This window comes from Struthio camelus, chromosome 2, assembly GCF_040807025.1.
Source record: "Struthio camelus isolate bStrCam1 chromosome 2, bStrCam1.hap1, whole genome shotgun sequence".
Lineage (NCBI taxonomy): Eukaryota > Metazoa > Chordata > Aves > Struthioniformes > Struthionidae > Struthio > Struthio camelus.
Window position 1 is genome coordinate 160925206 of NC_090943.1, and position 19242 is coordinate 160944447.

Sequence of the window (19242 nt, forward strand, 5' to 3'; positions counted from 1 at the left end):
GTGTTGCAACAGGGGCATAGCCACGGAAGGGTGTGTAGTTCCTGTTACAGAAAAAAGGAAGGGCGACAGGTAGGTGCCTCTAAGAGGTGACCCACAGGAGGTCAGGGCTACACAAGGACCATCAGTTCTTTGGGACTATGCCTGTTTTCGTGTATTGTTTTAGTCCAGCGATCGCCTAACCCCTATGAACAGTCCCAGGAGCAGAACTCCTTGCCGGTGCGGACTCGGTGCGTGCCTGGACGGCCGGCCAGGCCGCCCCTGCCCCTGCCCCTCCTCGGGCCGTGCTGCGGCCGCACGGCTAGGTCTTCCTCACGGAAAATGATTTTAAATCTCCTCGGGCTGATGAACTAGGCTGTTCCCTGGGGGCTGAGCAGCTGGGGGACGAAAGCGGCTGCACTCCCGCCCCATTTCCCCACCGTTTGGGCTGTTTTGCCTCAGCCTCCCGCTCCCCACGCGCGGCAGGCCCCCGTCACCCGGTGTCCGTCCCCCCCCCCCGGACCCCGAGTTCCCGCCGCTCGCAGCGCGCATGCGCCGCCCCTCGCGGCGGCGAGTGGCACCGGGTCGGGGCACGCAGCCCCTCTTCATCCCGTGCCCATGGCAACCCGGGCGCTCCGGCCCCGCCCCGCTCACCTCGGCGTCACATCGCCCTAGGAGCCCGGCGGGCGCAAGCCCCGCCCTCCTCCCGCTCGGATTGGGCGCCCGGCCATAGCGCCATCTCGGCATAGCACCGCCGATTGGCCAGCTGCCTCTGAGGCACGGGGCGCGCGGTCCCCACGAGGAGAAGGAGGCAGTTGCTCATTAGCATAGCACCTCCCCCTCTTGGCTGGCTTGCCCCGCCTCCTCCCGTTCCCCCCCCCCACGCCCGCCACGCGTGGGTGCTCGCGGTGGGGCATCGCCCGGCGCGGAGGGGTTCGCCCGGCGGTGGAGCGCGCAGCGGGTCCTGAGGCGGCCTGACCCACGGCGGGGGAGGAGGCGGCTGCCTCGGGCAGGTAGAGAAGCATCAGCCGCCTCCCCGGAGGGGGGCATCCCGCGAGGGCCGAGCCGCCGCCTCAGCCGCCCGCCTGCCCGGCTCTGGATGAGTCACGGGGAACCGGGCTCGTAACGGCGGCTTCGCGTCAGGTGGGGAGGCGGCCGCTGCCGCCGCGCCGCGCCACGCCGGAGGAGGGTCTGCGCCATCCCCACGCCGCGGCCGTGGGCAGCGGGAGCCCGGGCCGAGGCGGCAGCCGAGGTTGTGGATTCTTTTAAGTGGGCGCAGCTGCTCTACGGTTCTCCGTGATTTTTAAGAAGACTTTTTACAGTGAGTTTTCTATCCGCCTTTTTGGAGTCTCTCCCTGGGCTCCTATGGCCCGGTGAGGTTGCGCTTACTCCTTCCCTGCGTTTTTGTGGAGCCCCTTGGTTTCCCACTGTGGGGTCTCTCTCTTTCATTGCAAAGGAATTCTCTGTGTTTTTGTATATACTTTTTCTATTTTTGTGTGAAAACCTGTTTCAGGGAGCCTTAGTCAGCCTAAAAGGCTTTAAAGGAAGCAACCAGCAGCAGTGGCCAGTCCCTTCACAATGTGGACTTTCCTGGGTATTGCCTCCTTCATCTACGTGTATAAGAAGTGTGGGGACCTGATGACTTATGCTAATAAGGAGGTGCTCCTGTCCGTGTTAGTGTTTTTCTCCCTTGGCTTGCTGCTATCGTATAGGTATCGCTTCAGAGGGCCCAAGCAACAGCAGCAGCAGAAGTCCCACTTGGGGATGCTCTCTCATGTGCTCTCAGCTTTACCGCTCGTTGGCTTCTTCTGGGCCAAACCCACCCCAGGATCTCAACAAGTTGAACAACCCAAATCCCGAAAGGTAGGTTCAGCTCAGACATGGCACACAGGGTGAAATGCCTTCCTGTTGTTACCTCTGACTGCTGCCCTGACGCCCTACTGAGGGAGAGGAGCTAATTAAGGGTTGGAAAGGATTTGTGTTTTGGTTCTAGACGGGTCATTTGCCAAGTTTTGCGTTAGCTGTGGATAACAAAAGAGACAAGCTTATTTAATTGATATAGGTTTTTTTTTTTTGGATCAAATGAAATGTGAATGTTGGAAAAAAGAGTTATAGAAAAGGATTTTTATACTAGCAGAAAATATCCTCATTGTACAAGTTGTCTTTTCTTAACATTCCTGGATGAAATATAATTGTCTAGAGAAAGCTGCAAATATAGTTAATTAGAAATTATTGCAGGTGTAATACAGCACCTGAGCTCAGATAGTCGGTCTGTTCCACTGAACCCAGCATGAGACTTAATACGAGACTGTAGAGAGAACTGTCATTTATAGCTGGAGCTTAGTCTTGCCATCTAAGACTACTGAATGAATATGCAGGTTCAGTACATCTGTGAACTGAAATTGTTAGACTACTTTCTCTTGTGTTTCTGGGCACTTTCGCCTGGGCCCTGACCCCTTGTGAAATAGAATTTGAAGGTATTTTTGGCTGCAAGTCTTGCAAATTTGCTGTCAGACTCTTTTTCTTTTTCTTTTTTTCTTTTTTCTTTTTTTTTTTTTTTTTTAAGTAAAGCCTGCTTTCACCAGAGTTTGCTTTATTACCTGATATTTTTATAGGTAATTTATTTTTGCTTATCAAAATGAAAAAGCATCGAGGGTTCCGTAACCCTCAATATAGATAGAAACATGACACTGTGCCACGAGATATCCTACTCTCAGTGTTGTTTTGGGCGTTCATTTCACTGATGCAATCATATTTTCACTGCTGTCAGCACTGTGGTGCTGATGCATTTGTGAAAGAGTGGGTTGCACTCCACTGCACGTTCTACCAGTTGGAGTAATGACTTGCAGGCTTGCCCTGGAATTTTCCTTGTAACTTTTTTGCACTTCAAAGTATATGTGATTAGTTGGTATTGGGAAGGCACTGTAATATAGTTGATGTTAAAGTATCAGATATATTCATAGTAATCTGATGTATGTAATACAATTTGATGTATGTCAGTTCTTGGCAGCTTTTAAATATAGGGATTTGGTAATCTTGCTCAGAGTTCAGACTGTTTAATGAGTTTTCATTTTAGCAGCAGTTCCTTATAACATTTCCCTATTAACTGTTTCTGCTGACACTTTCCCATGCTGAGTGTTTACCATAAACTGGTTGGTTGGTTGTTTTGTAGAGTAGTTTCTGTTAGAAAGACATTGATATTCTTTTACAGTAAAATTAAAGAGAAACACATTTTTCAGAGACTATAATAACTTTTCCCATTGCAAAGCGCTAAGGCCCCCATATATTAGGGGCTCACCGACATGAAGGCATTGGTATGTTACTTTGTAGATCAAGAAAATAGTACAGCCTTGGTTCATTGCCTTTTGTATGGACTTGACTTTCAGTACATCTGAGACTGAAATTATATTAGTGGTCTGGTTTTGATCAGGAGTGCAGTTTTAAGTCAGTGTTGGTTTTTTTTTTCCTGCTGTTTTTTGTGTTTTGATTACATTGTAAAGTACAACAGATTTCATTTTGGACAAAATTACACTAGAACATGCTCTCCAGCCAACTGGTGGACACTCAGTCTGTTGGATCAAAGTAGAACTAGTCCAGGGTTAACCCCCTGCAGAAGTCATGGTGCAGATGTTGAGTCATCAGCACATCCTGTTTCTCACTACTTCCAAATCCCTTGCTGCTCAACCATGTTCTTGTAAACATAGAATGAGTAGGCCCAGGAACAACAAAGGACTCTACTTAACCTTGCTCAGTGTCAGCGATGTGCAGGACTACAGGAGTAGAGGCTCATACCTATATATGAGGGACAAAACTGATTAACTTTGACACTGCAAAAATAAGTTCCTCATCCTTATATTCCTGCATCATGCTATAATTAATTAATTGTAAGGTGAATGTACAGCAGAAATTCTCTGTGTGTGTTTGTAATTTTGTTGACTTTCCTTTCTAAAGGGCAGAAGAGAAGTGAACTTCTCAGATTTACATATGACAGAGACTGCTCCAAATACAACATTATCACCTCAGTATGATCCAGAAATTATCATTGTGGGTTCAGGTGTCCTTGGTTCTTCTTTGGCTGCGGTGCTCTCGAGGGATGGAAGGAAGGTGACTGTCATAGAGAGGGATCTGAAAGAACCGGACAGGATAGTTGGAGAACTGTTACAACCTGGAGGTTTTAATGCCCTTAGAGACTTGGGTCTTGAAGGTAAGTGCATTTCAAAGTGCAGATACATCTGCATATTTGCAAAAAGCATGCGTACAGAGAAAATCAAGAAATACATTATCTACTGTGAATATTTGAATTAAAATTGCTTAGGTGTTTTTAGTCTACCATTTTGAAAATATTCTCCCCTTAACATGTGTCTTGTGATTAAAAAAAAAAATTAGACTGTATGTACGGAAGTAATTTTAATAGACAATTAAGCTTTTTGAAATACGTTTTTCTTACCCATGTATTGGCATATATTTTGCAGATACAGTGAAAGATATTGATGCGCGAGTAGTAAATGGTTACATAATCCATGACATAGAGAGCGAGTCGGAGGTTGAAATTCCTTATCCAACATCTGAAGATGGCCACGTGGCTAGTGGAAGGTCATTTCGTCATGGCCAGTTCATCATGAGTCTCCGAAAGGCAGCTATGGCAGAACCCAAGTAAGTCAACTTGTAATAGTGAACATCGCGTTTTGTCTCCTGAGATTTAGTAGCGTTTTTCCTAGTGTCAGGGAGATTTTCACTCTGTCTGAACACAGAGAGCTCCAATTCACAAGACTAATACAAAAAGACAGCTATACTCGTTCTCTCGGTTTTCTATACGTGTCACGTCCGTGAACTGAGTATACGTTGTCTGTTAGCCATTGGAACAAGTTAATATTTAAATTTATGGGAATATAGGCTTCAAATATTACTCAAGGTACTGGCCCATATGAAAGAACAGTTCAAGTGTAAAGGCTTGATTCTCCTATGCTGATTCTTGGGTTTGGCTTTTTAACAAAAGGAGCCTCCTCTTCTCAGTGAGCAATGCCTAGAACTGGTAAATGGTAGAACTGGTAAATGGTAAGTCTGATATCATTTCTTACGGTGATGTTATTTGTGATGTAAGAAGTCAAACTCTTCTTACATACGTATGTTTGTGCTTTTTCTAATAACAACAAAATAGGCAAAATAGCTAGAATGGAAAAACAGATAGTTGGAAAGAGCTATTTCTGGTAGCTTCAGTGTTTTGGAATACTGTAGACCCTTCCTCCTACTAATAAAATAAAAATCATAGTGTTTGGTGTTTCCTCTAACTGATCACTTTCTTTGAGAAACTTTAATTGAAGCAGAATAGATACTAGATGCTGTTTTCTGTGTGTTTTTTTTTTTTTTTGTTATAAATTATGCTTACAAGGGAAATACGAATGGCTTTATTTTCTTTATTCTTAATACATCTTTATTCTGAACTGGAAAATTGCTTGGTCCCATAATTTATGTTACATTTTACGAACTAGTAAAATCATCACTAAAAGCTAGCAACTTTGCAATACAGTTAAGGTTAATGACAACTACATTTGCTATCCATAAAAGCTAAAGCTTTCTTTTTAGGGATTCAAACTCAGTGAAATTTGGGCATATGTTCATTCAATTTGTGGAAGGCTCCAGAAGCTGTACACAAATTTTGAAGCAAACATTTACAACCACTAATATTTGACTTCAGATCTATGCTTTCCCATTTTCCAGGCTCTCTTTAATGTTCCTGTTGTGTATGTTTGCTTTCTTTTTATATGTCGTGTAAAAACAGCTTATTGAATCAAGGTGCAGGAGAGATCAATCAATCTTGGTAGCACCATTATGTTTTGTCTTTCATCTCATAACTTGTGAAAATACAGGGGAGAATTACTGCTGGTTAATATATCCTGTCTCTTTGTGCTAGGCAATATGAATTTATTTCAAATGAGTAAAGTTAATTTTGTAGAGGAAAAAGTAGGTGCATTTTAAGTTAATCATTTTTATAGTAGGTTAGAATCACAAAAGGAAGCAAGCACTTAGATAACTCAGGAAATAAGCACTTACTTAGATAAGTCACATGGCAAATATAAATAAATTTAAAAGCTACTGGGATCCTCAGTACCCTGATTCACCTGCTGTTAAACCAAGAGGGTGCTGTAGTCCCTTTCTGCTAGAGTACCTATTAGTGTGCTTACACAAAACTATTCATGTTTTGGTACAGCCAACCTGCCTGTTGCCTGGAAAAACTGTTAAGCTAGTCACTACCGCTTCTTTGACTTGACAGATTTGACGTGATAGGTATGCTTTCCTGCACCTAGGAGTTCAGCTCTCTTATGAAGTTTAAGTGTGGTAGTGAAATTTTGGGGCAGGTATTATGTATGAATATGTCTGTCCCATATTACTCACTGGCATGTGAGTTAGGGCACCCACCTTGGATGTGGGAGATTTGCTTGGAAATTTTTGTGCTGGCCGACACGCAGCAAAGATACAAATCCAATTGCCTATGTTCCTCTGAGAGCCTGAAACATCAGGCTGCTACATTCTCGCATGGATCTTTATCCTGCTTTTCGAAGTTGTTGAATTCCATATGGGTATGAAAGTATTCATGAGCTATAGAAAGAAGAGTGTCAGTTTTGAGCTGCTGAGAGTGTCTCTGAACTGCTAGGATCGGGTGTAACAGCTCAGACTGAACAATGAATTTAGGTGGACAGAGATTTTGGTTTTTGAAACCTGAATAGCCCATGTTGGGAGATGAATGCAAGGGGTGCTCAGTTCATCCATAAGCGATCCATAAGCGTCAGCAGAACTGTAAAGGCACAAACAGTAAACTGAATGTGTATCCTGAGTTTTGAGGTGAAAAGCTAGATGTGTCTGTCCTATGCAGATTAGTTGGATTAATTTGAGACTTAGGTATCTCAGTTCTACCTAGTTTACATATTAATGTTGAAGTGCTACTTTGGGTCTTGCTCCTTGGTTCTGTGTGGAGTTAGGTCTCACCCAAACTCTCAGCATTTCCCACTATTGAGCACAAATGACTTCTCAATTAGTGGTAGGTGTCTGACAGTTACTAGGTATCAAGTTCCTTTGTGCATCTCCCATGTGGTCATAGGACACCTAATGCAAAACTGGGGATTCTGCTAAGTGGTAGCATGTTTGAGTTAAGCATTACAGTTTTAGAGTATTCTCATGTACGAGACATAATGGTAATGCTGAACTGCAATTAATGACAGGCACTTCTTGCTATTTAATATGGCTTTCTGAAAGCGATAAAAAAACATATTTGTGTGCAAAATTAAAAATATATATTTGACTGCAGAAACAGGCTTATTGAAGAACTGGCCTTGCTTGTATGGTAGTGCCTTGAAATGTTGGCCTTGTTAATCCTCTTCCATTCTGTTCTTAACCCCTTTAATTTCAGTGCAAAATTCATCGAAGGCACTGTGTTGCAGTTGCTTGAGGAGGAAGACTGTGTAGTGGGTGTTCAATACAAGGACAAAGAAACTGGAGATATTAAGGTGAGACAGTTTTGCGTTTTGATCTTTGTATTCTGACGGTAGTTAAACAGCAATATATATAGCATTTTTAGAAGTTTGTTATTTCAGAGCACTGATGCAGAAATACTTCAACTGTCAGGAAAGCAAAAGCTTTAACAAAAGGGAGATCACTTTCTCGTGCGTACAATCCTGGCATATGAGAATTCCTGTTAGAACTTCTGATGGCAGTGTCTCTGGAGAATTCACTTAATCGTTTATTTCAGGATTCACATGTCTGGAGTTTAAAGTCTTTTGAAAAAAGTTACTGATGAGAAACAATATATTAAGACTCGTACTTGGTATATGTAACAGTCTGTGTTTCCACATATACTTCTACCATCAGCTGAGGTGTCTGAAAGTAAGAGAGTAGTTGCCTGTTCACAGAGATACTTCTCTGTCCAGTCGTTTCTTGGAACATAGAAAGAAAATGAGTGATTCTGGATTATTTTAATTGTGTCACTGATTTGATTCGTGTTCCTGCCTCCACTGATACTAAAGTGCTGGCTAAATGCTATGAAACTGAGTGAATTTATATTAAAAAAAAAAAAAAATGTTTAGGAGTCTACCGGCTGAGGTAGACTCTTCTTTGAAGTCCTGGGTATACTGCCTATTCTCTAGAAAAGCGAAAAATGGGAATCTCCTTTCTTGGTTATAAGGTTCCTTTGCTGTATAAAGTTATGTAGCGAGCATGGGGAAGACAGGCACCTTTCTCCTAGCTAAACTCTGCTGCCCTCCATACTAGATTCAGAAAACTCCTTAGTAGTCGGAGGATCCTATTCTGAGCATTGCTAACAAAATCTCACGTCTTTAGGTTGTTTAGAAATGAAAACAGTATAAAGCCATATGTAAAAGAGCCATTTAGAAGTACTTGCCTAAGATGTAGGAGAACTGGTTTTAGGCCCTCCTCAGGCAAAAGGCATTTCAGTCCATTTTCTAGCAGAGCGCTGTCACTGGGAAGCTGTAAGACTGCTGAGTGGAAACACCATCCTTGGCCCCCCCTTGAGGTAGCTTGCGGTGGGGAGTCCGAAGTCCTGTTCCTTGGTCTATCTGTTTTTAATCCCACGTACAATGAATAAAACAGCATTGCATCTCTCCAGCATTACTGGAGATCTACTCCAGTAAAATAAGCCATTGCATCACATCTGGGTACTGGAAAGGTATGTGTGTTTTTTTCTTTTTGTCTTCCTCGGATCCAGCTCACTTAGTCATCCAGCAATACCAATTTTAGAACAGGTTTGGCTTTTTTTGGTAGTGCATGTTTCCTATCTATATAATGGGCATAGCAAATTCATACTTTTCTTTGAATGCTCTAAATTCTGTGGCTGGAAAGAGCTATGTTATTTGCTGGCCTAGATATCCTCTGATTGTAGAAACCCAGTGGAAGAAATTTCTGCTGACCGTTTCTTCTGTGGCACCCTATAGCTAGAGAACTATTTAAAAAAAAAAAAAGAAAAAAAAAGAAAAAGCCTGTATCCATTCCTTAGCAGCTTTCATAAGGAAAGGGGGCTGATGTGAATAGGTCTGTGTGCTTTTCTGTCCTCCTCACCCCCATTCTCTTCTCTACCACATGATGTTTGAGTTTTCTAATCTCTTAAATGAAGCTGAAGTTAGCCAGTATAATAAAGTGAAATTACAAAACAGGCAGCTGAATAGAGGAAAGATGTAAGTACACCGACTGTGGAAAAATTGTAGCATGAGCGTTCAGATCATTAGACACTAGGGAATCCGTGCAGCCAGGCAACTTGTGCATGCTCCAATTGCAGCAATGATTAGAGCTTGCAGTCATCTGAGACAGGAATCCATAGGAAAAAAGGCTTTACTAGTTCTGCTATCTCTTGAGCTGTATTTCTGAACTCACTTCCATAAGCTCAAAGACCAGAAATATATATATTATTTTACTCAGCTGCACCCTCATTTGCCTTAGTCTAACATCCCTTCGTGCAGCAAAAGACAAAAGGATCGTGTCACACAAGTGCCGGAGTCCCATTCTTGTGCAGGAGAGAACTGCTCACAGATGAACCCATTCCAGGCACGGATGTGCAATTCACATTCTGGCTCACCAGATGCTTCTATCCAGAGCTGAAAAGTTTCCCAGGAGTACTAATGAAACATGGTGTGGCTTTTTGCCCTGTTACTTATAACCTGAAAGCTTAAAAGGAGAACTGTTTTTCTGCTTATGCCTGCTGTACGAAATGATTAAAGGCCAAGGACTACTGCTCATTATAGACCTACAGCTATTTGCAATTAAATGACTGAATAGACTGACTGAATGAGAAAGCTGTACGTCTCTTTTTAAAAAAGAAAACATCTACCTCTAAATGATTTCTGTTATAATGATGTTCTAATATTACCATAACAATAAAGTGTTTTAAAATATACTTTAAAATGTTAATCAGAATATAATTTGCTCATGTTAGAGAATAATGAATGTATTAAACATTAAGAATTTGTGCATGCATTCAAGTTGAACCTAATCAGTTCACTCAGATTTTATTTTGTATTTTCTTTATATGCACAATTTCAGCTCATAGTTCCTAAATACACTAGGAACTGCGGAGAATTACTTGCGTGCGCTTGAAAGTTTACTAGTATGCTTACTGCATTTCAGTTTGTTACACTTTTTTGGTTTGTTTTTGTTTAGGTGCTTGCGTGTGGTTCTTTTGTTTTAAATTTCTTTTTCGTTGTTTTGTTTCTTTCCTGAAGAAGAACATTATAGGGTGTGGGGAGCAGTTACTGTACTTTCTAATCTTTGTTTTTGCCCAAGCTGTTACACGGTCCCCATAGCTACGTTATGTGATTGCATATCTGTAAAAGCTGGAGCATATCATTAGGCTAAATTTTAGAAGAAGTAGAGTTAAATACCAAGATGAAGAAGGCAAAAAATACTTTCTTAATACATGTTTTATAAATCTGGTTTTGATCATCTTATATGCTTATTGTTTATCGAACATTTAGTGTGCAATTGAAAACAAGAGGGTTTGGGAATTATTCTCTACTGTTGTTCTGAATCAAAATAGAAAATGTTGTACCCTTTTTTTTATGCTGCAGGAGCTCCATGCACCACTTACTGTTGTTGCTGATGGACTTTTCTCCAAGTTCAGGAAAAATCTGATCTCCAGCAAAGTTACTGTTTCATCCCATTTTGTTGGCTGCATTTTGAAGGTAGGTTTTATAGATAATACCATATAAGCTGTTATGCTGCTGTTTCTTAATGCTGGTCTGAATTAAACTGAGTATGTTATGGCTCGTTAACTTTGTGCATATGCTTTGGCATATTGCCTATTTTTGATCTTCACTGAGAAACTCACTTCCCAGAATCTGATGCCTTACCAAGGCCTTGCAGCATCTAAGTGTTGTGGGAAAGATCACTGCAAAGTGATACCCAGTAACATTCTATGAAAGGTTTGTAAATTGCTTTTTCCCTAAAAGGGGATCAGGTGTGTGTGTTGGGGGAAGACTCAGATCACAGTCGCTGTTTCGTAAAACACCTCTTATTCCTTAAGCTGTTATATCAGTAGAATCAAGTCACAGTTATTAATGACAGGTACATGCAACATGTTTACTTAATCGCTCACATACTTTGCTTGGATGTTGACTCACAGTTACCTTTTGGGAGCAATGTCTGGGAGGCCAACCCCAACTGTATACTAATGCGCTGAGGGTTCTAGGTAGTGTTTGGAGGGTCCTTCAGAGAGTCCTCTGTTGCATGAGGTTTATGCATAATCCTACATATATAATTCTGTATTCTCTATCTGCATATAGCAGCCACTGCCCTCTAGACGGTGTCAAACAAGCTGTTACTAATGCTGGTGTGTGCTGGCCGTCTTGTACCAATTCAGCAGCCTCTTAATGCCTGGAGTTTATCAGTTCTTGTGGATTCTACAGGGTTGCTAGTCTCCAGAGTTTATCAGTCCTTGGGAGACTTTCACACGCTACCTTCTCAATATGTACTTTTCCTTTCTTTGGCCTGTTGTTTTCTGGTTTTATAGGTACTTTGAGAACATTCACACAAATTCATACAGAAGGGGCCTTTATAATATGGAGTTAGCATTTGTTACTATTTGTTATTTTCGGAATATTTTTTGTAAGGAAATGACAGCAATGTAAAGTGAAAGAAAAGTGTTTGGTCAGAATCTGTGGACAGAGATATGTACAAGATTTTAATCAAATATAATTGCTAGCAGAGGCACTGCAGGTTTACATAGAGTATATCTCTGTGTGAAAGATTTGAATGCTTTTTTTTTAAGCAACTACTGAGGACTGTCTTGAATTTTGATATTAAGTGGTCTCTAACAGAATGAATTAGAACCATATTTTAATGTTTTTTCTGGCCGTTTTATCAGTTTCTTTGTCACTTGAGGAATGCTTGGAAATGTTTGTCTATGTTTTTAACTCTTAAATTATTGATGCGTATGCTGTCTCAACTATAGGATAACTGAAGTTGCCATGTCAGAGGTAGTATATGTGGTACAATAACATCTCTGATTTTCAGCTCTTAAAGTGTGTTTTTTAAATAATTGTAGGTAATTAATTATTATTTCAGTAATCCAGATACAAAAAAGAATCTGGATATTGCACTTAAAAGTTAGACTGCCAGCTTTAACAGTAGAGTTCATTGTTAATCTATGCATATAATTTCCCTGTAGCTGAACAAGGGAGGGTTAAACAATTGGGCAGGGTTCAGCATAACTAATTAACCTGAGCTCTGGACTATGTAGACTGTGTTTAGGAAATACTGAAAAAGGGACGTTTCAACATCTCATATAAAACAAGTACTAATCCCTGTGTGGGAGGTAGGCACCTTTGACAAGCTGCAGTTTAATTTGTAAAATTGTTTGCCTAGGTATAGGTTCTTTGACTGGTTATGCTCATTTTTTCATATTTTTATTATTAGGGTACTTGTTCAGAGAGCAGAAATCGTGAATTTTAGTTCCACTTAACAGCTGTGGGTCAAATGGCTGTGGGTCACCTATGACTTATACTCCAGAAGAGTACCCTTACTGTGCTTCTGCCTGAAGATGGGTCACTGTGTAACTAGGGGAATACGTCTCTGAAGGACCTACGTATTTTGAGTGAGAAAGTGTGAATCTAGCTCTGTAGCTAGATGACTGGAGAACTCAGTTGGGAATACTGAGTGTATCTTGCCCTCCATGGCTGCTATGTTAACCACTGGATTAATAGGTAAAGTAATTAAGAGAGCAGGAGCGAGCACTACAGAACTGCCAGTGGACTGGGAACACAACTTTGGAGAAATCTCAGTACTTTTTGGATCCTTCCATCTTATAATTATCACAGCCCAAACACTGTTTCTCTACTTTTGGAAACTTGTTTTAAGCCTATGAGTAGCTACTCTAGTTACTGTCCTGGTTAGGATCCTATGAGTCTTCCTCAGCTGATTTCCCTATATAGGGATGTACAGAGTATTGTATTTTTCCCTCCCACCACTTAGTTTATTAAAATAATACAAAATGATCCTATGGAAAACTATCACACTGGCTACATTACGTGCTGACAATGGCATGTTTTCTATGCGTTATTGAGTTGACTAAATGAAATGTATAGCTTAACATACATTTTTAGTATCTATTAAAATGTATTGGCAAAATAATTGTAATTACACTGGAGGTAAGCTAACTTTTTCTTGAAAACGTTTCTGTTCTTCACTTAAAGACAACAAATAACACAGGCAAACTTAATATGCCATTTTATGGGATCTTATTTTCAAGCATATAAGACATGATTTTGTATATCTGAAGTTTAATATCCTTTCATTAATCAGTCTCGATCCTTCTCCCCCTCTCTTTATTTTTAAGGCTGCACCACAGTTTAAAGCTAATTATGCTGAACTTGTTTTAGCTAAAACTAGTCCAGTGCTAATCTATCAGATTTCTTCAACTGAGACTCGGGTCCTTGTCGATATTCGAGGGGAAATGCCAAAAAATTTAAAAGAATACATGATTGAACACATTTATCCACAACTACCTGGTAAGTCTAGAAAGGTTTCCCTCCACAATCTTCACAATTAGAATGTGCCCTAAAGTAATCATCCATTTAACTGATATTTTTTCCCCCAATTTCACTGCTGAAATGTTTACATGTGAATTTTAAATCAGATCTGTATATACACAGAATAATTTTTAGATTGTCTTAGTTTTCTTCAGCATCCAAATCCTTGTAAGATTTTGGGGAGGGGAGGGGAGGGCAAGACGTGGGGGATCTGTATTTTTTCCATGCACACGATTGCTGTTACAGTAAACCATTCACTACTTATATTCCACAGCAAACAGCAGTTTGTTCATTTGGCATCTGTAATGTTAGCCATTCAGAAGGATTACATTAAGATCCTCTGAGAAGAGCTTAAAATGGGTTATGTGGAAATTATTTAAGACTCCACCTAAGTAATGTAACTCAACAATTTGATTTTTGCAGATCACCTAAAGGAACCATTCTTAATAGCAGTTCAGAATGATCGCTTGAGGACTATGCCTGCAAGCTTCTTGCCTCCTTCAGCTGTTAACAAAAAAGGTCTATATTAGGAAATAAAGGGGGGGGGAAAGGCATTATAAATTACTTATGTGACTTAGAACTATATATGTATGTTGTTCAGTAGAATTGTCTGATGATTCTGGTGAGAAAAATGTGAATATTTTGAAAATGTGTGTATATTTGGCACAATTTAACTAGAATGCTTGTATTGACACTAGCCTTCAAGTTAATATCTGCTTCATTTTAAAGTTCAAGGTTTTTTATTATTTTTAACATGCAGAATAAATCAGTTCATGACTGAAATCACTCATGCTCATACAAGATTTGGTTGTTTGTTGAAAGGAAAACTTGATATTAAAAAAGGCTCTTGAGCTCTGTGTTTCACACACGTGTGAGACATACAGGAAAGAAATATTTTGAATGTTTATCTTTTTAGAGCTTTTTAAACATGCTATTCGAAGACATCTGACTTTAAATTTCTAGTTGTTATCCATCTTGTTTCCTGGTGGGAATGAATTCACTGTAAGTTTGATACCAAAATACAGGATTTGCGTTTGAAGTTTGTATAGTGGTTTGTACAGTGTTCTATTAATTTTTCTCTTCTACTTAGGAGTTCTTCTTTTAGGAGATGCGTATAATATAAGGCACCCTCTAACTGGTGGAGGAATGAGTGTTGTTTTAAACGATGTTAAAATATGGAGAAGTTTGCTCCAGAATATTCCAGACCTTTATGAAGATTCTGAAATTCTTCAGGTGAAGCTTTATTTTGAGCTTGTTTTTAGGCAGCTTTAGCTGCAGTTTAGATAAGACACTTAAGTTTCATGTAACGCGGGGACGTGCAAGTTATTAGTGAGGCACAGCTGGTTTCAAAATTTTGGATAGACAAATTGTACATCAAGCTTTCACTAGTAGGCAGAGATGTGATTCGTGACTTCTGTGTAAGTGAAAGTGTATTTTTTTTTTGAAAAGTGAGAAGCATTTAAAGGGATCCTGAATGTCATGGATCTTCTTATACAATACAGGATTTATCTGACCAAGAGTAGATACCTACATCTCAGCATCTCAGATTTACAGTTATTTCTTACTTACTTTCAGTCAACAGAGAGAAATACGTGAGTTATATCTGTCAAATATCTCATCTAATCTCGCCTTCTATGTTATGAGATGAAACACACCCTGGAACTGCCCGCTTTCTCTGTTGAATATCATAGCAGCCTGGATAACTGGTTCAGATAAATTTCCAAAGCTCAGTGAGCTGGTGTGGTTTTTCATCGAGTCTATCGCTAAATCCACTCTGTACTTTCACATGAGTATGGCTCTTTCACCCATTTAGAAAGCTTTTGAATGCCCTTCTGTAGTTTCCTGACAGAAATGTGTGTGTGTGTGTTTTATATTTACTTTTATTTTTACTTTTGCAGGCAAAAAGAACGTTTTACTGGACAAGAAAAAAGTCTCATTCTTTTGTTGTGAATGTTCTTGCACAGGCCCTGTATGAACTTTTTGCTGCCACAGATGGTAAATACGTTTTAAAGATAACTTCTAACTAGTTACCACTTGGTAAATAAATACAGGGTGGGGAGGAGGGGGGAATGTGTATGTATATAAGCATATATCCATGTGTTTGTATGTACTTCAAAGGATTTTAATGAGTTAGCTTAACCTGTGTTCCCAGTTGTTGAGCTCTAGTCTTATGTAAACTGAGTTTCAGTGATGTGACGGAAAGTCTGGAATTAGTATTAAAAAAAAAAATGTATCAGTTAGTACTCAGAAATATGTAGCTATTTTGTAAGATTATCCTTTACTTAAATAAAGCCATCTCCAAATCTCACTGAATTGAGATAGACAGTTGCAGAGTCATGGATTTTACATCACTCTTGTGTATGCTGAAAAAGTTTCAATATCTGCTGTATATTTTGCTGAGTGATTTTAATTCATTTTGTAGATTCCTTGCATCAGCTAAAGAAAGCCTGTTTCCATTACTTTAGACTTGGTGGCGAGTGTGTCTCAGGTCCTGTTGGATTGCTATCTGTGTAAGTTCAACGCGCTGATAATAGTTGATATGAACCTGATCAAGTACTCTGAGCCTCTGTTGGGACCTACTTTGCTCCCAGGCAGGCAGCTCTTGTGCAGGGAAGAATGGTCTACATGGACTGATACCTTTAGGATTAGGTTTAGATCGGAGCTTTGTTAGAAGCCACGTGTTCAAATGCTAAGTTTTTTAGTGCAACTAAAATATGGAAAGAAGTTAGTATAAGTGGCATGGGAGTTTGAATGGCTCAGAGTGGTCTAGGCTAGCTGAAGAGTTAACGGTAAAAGAGACTTTCCATGTTTGATAAGTTGAGAGTAGTGACAGATGTCCCCCATATATAAACAAAAGGAACAGAGAAATTAGTAACTCTCCAGGTGTTTCAGATACCCCGAGAAATGGGTGAAAGCACATAAATCGTACTACTTTGAATGTGTGAAGGGTGAGCATTTGTTTCTCCCGTTTTGGAATAAGAGCTAAAACTGGTAGAGCCTGTTGAGACTAGTGCCATGGGAGATGATAAAGGCAGACATAGACTATGAGAAATAAGAGAAAAATGGGGGAGAAGAAAGAAAAAAAAAAAAAAAAAAAGCAGTGGTGGACTCTACTGCAGAAGGGAATACAGAGTGTGTGTTAGCCCCAGGATGTACCAGCTTTTTTTCAGGTGAGATATCAGGACCAGAGCTGCTTTAAAGAGAAAGACAAACATGATCTTGAATGAAGCTCTCTATTTGTAAATTGAAAGCTTGTAGTGCTTTCCATTTCTATTTATTTGCATATTTTATTTGGTATTTTGTTTTTGTGTTTTTTTTAATACAGGTTATCTCCTAAACCAATGGTACTGATTGGTCACTTCTTTGCTGTGGCGCTATATGCTGTTTATTTTTGCTTTAAATCAGAGTCCTGGATCACCAAACCTCGAGCATTCCTCAGTAGTGGAGCTGTCCTTTACCGGAGTTGCTCTATAATATTTCCACTTATTTACTCTGAAATGAAATACTTGGTGTATTAAATTCCAGGGGGAAATGACTGAAGGAAGACGACATGAAAGTCACGATGCCTTTAAAATCTTGGAACATGTACTATTTAATATTGTATTATGTTTTTTTTCTCTTTAAAACGCAATTTTCCTGTTCAGGTCTGGCTTAATTTTGGTTACATATCCATATATTATATGTAAATATCCTTTCCTTTGCAATTTAAATTTAAAAATGAGTTAGCTGTTTACAAGGACCATAATTTAGCGTTGACATTTGATAGATAATTGCCAGTCTCGTCGGAAAATTCATTCCTCACTTTATCCATTGCCTAGAGTGTGCCACTAATATTAATAAACTGAAAAGTGAAAAATGTAAACCATATGCTGCTATTATCCTTCATGCTTTTTTCTGTTCAGTAGTTCCATAGACTGTTTCTTTATTAATGTGAAATGTTGTCAGAAAATTCTTGGTTTGTGTTATTTCATTAGAAATATTTGCCTCTGTTGTATTTCAGTTGCAGCTAAGATACTAGTCTACTGACATTTAAAAGGACACTGTAAAGGATTTCAGATTGTGAAGTGTCACCATATCTTTAATTTTGATCACTGTTGCAAATGTCATGTTGCTTTTCTGAAATAATTTTTAAACCAGAATTACTTTCAACAATTAATAGTCAAACTGTAGTTCTGTTGACTACTGCATTGCACCCAGGTAGGGAAAGCACATATTTTTGAAACCTTCTTCCTACCTGTCTCACTTCCTTTTTAAAAACTTAGCGCTTTTTGTTTTGTTTAGCTTGGTGTATGCGCAACTGAAGTTTATAAATACTGCCACTAACTGAAGCACAGCATCAAATTGTACCCACTGAAACAAATTCAGTCAAGGCTATTTCCAGGAGACAGTAAAGTAACCTTTAATATGACTTCTAAAAAATCATGAGAAGTACTGTGAAAGTGTCCTTTTAATACTTGGAATATATTTTTTCCTGTAGAGGTTACTGCATGCGACTAAAGAATTCATATTTTTTACTGTTGGTCAATATTCCTCTCAATGTTATCTTCAACAGTGTACTTTCCTTTGTTCTTGTATATTTTCTTTTTTTTTTCCTTACGTTTCTGCTGATTGCTTTGGTATCACTGCGTGGCTTTTCTCTTTTGGCTTGCCTAAACAATCATGCATCAGTGCGGGCAGGAGTTTAGAGAGCAGTAGCAGATTACACGTTTCTGTACTTGCAAAACTTTGACTGTATCTTTTGAAAATGACTGATTGCATAAGCTGTATATAAACATAATTTTTCTGTTGGATTTTCAAAAAAAAAAAAAAAAACTATGGAGAGGCTTTTTTTAGTATTTTATTTGATGGATATTTCAAATGACCAATTTTTTTCCAGAGGAGACAAAAATATGTATATTTTTCTAACCATTATCGCTTTTGATACCCTCTTGAAATTAAACATAGACACATTCACAATGCGTGAAAACTTCAGGGTAAAATGCTAGTATTTTCAAATATCATTATACATGGTAACTAAATGATGCCCCTTTAGGGTATACCAAGTTTGCAGAATTTATATAATGTTTTCAAAATTTGTGACGATTTTGAAAATATTGGTTACTTTTACATATTCCTATTTCTTAATATTATTTGCAGTCAGTCTCTTTAAAAATCAAAGATTAACAATCCTGAGCCAAATATCCACCCTCAGGTAACTTAAATAAAAAAAAAAGTTCTGATATCTGTAGATCTCTGTTGTGTATTTCTGAACACTGAGTTTTAGTAGGTCCTGAATACCACTGTGCTTAAAATTTTACATATATGTTTAGGTTTTTCATTTCTGTTTGTTTGTTTTGAACCCAGTTTCTGGTTAAATTTCCTTTCATGACTATAAAAGTAAATATTACTTGCTGAAGATTGTAACGGGGGGAAATCATGTACATATGTGCAAGGAAGAACTACCTGAAAATGTGCCCTACGAAATGGATATATAAACTTGTCTTCTGTACAAGATGGAAGGACTTAATTTGGTGAAGTATTGAACAAACTGGGATCATCTGGAACACACAGTAGCGCAGAGTCTGGTCTATTAACCGAGAGTATCGTTGCATTAACCCTCAGTAGTGTTCGCACAAAACAAGGCTGGGATCCTACCCCAGCTGGCCAGCAGCACACAGCAAAGCTTTGTCAGGGTGAAGAGAAGTTGCAGAGCAGAACCTCACGCTGCCTTCGGTAGTCCCTGGCTGTGGCGCTTTTCTCA

The 19242-nt window shown here is 39.5% G+C and overlaps 1 protein-coding gene across 3 annotated transcripts; it reads left to right on the plus strand.

The window, feature by feature from the left end:
* The first annotated feature begins 721 nt into the window (after positions 1-721).
* SQLE (squalene epoxidase) lies at positions 722-17369 on the plus strand. 3 transcript variants are annotated; one of them, XM_068933263.1, is made up of 12 exons: positions 751-989; positions 1689-1839; positions 3928-4180; positions 4449-4629; positions 7382-7478; positions 10545-10658; positions 13310-13481; positions 13926-14021; positions 14593-14735; positions 15401-15497; positions 15925-16012; positions 16828-17369. In XM_068933263.1, exons 2-12 carry the CDS (start codon positions 1741-1743, stop codon positions 17018-17020), a joined length of 1533 nt encoding a protein of 510 aa, XP_068789364.1. In that variant the 5' UTR covers positions 751-989; positions 1689-1740; the 3' UTR covers positions 17021-17369. The 3 variants fall into 3 exon arrangements, with proteins under 3 accessions (XP_009674090.1, XP_068789364.1, XP_068789363.1); XM_068933262.1 differs by having other exon boundaries at positions 878-1297; XM_009675795.2 differs by having other exon boundaries at positions 722-1839.
* Positions 17370-19242: the final 1873 nt, after the last annotated feature.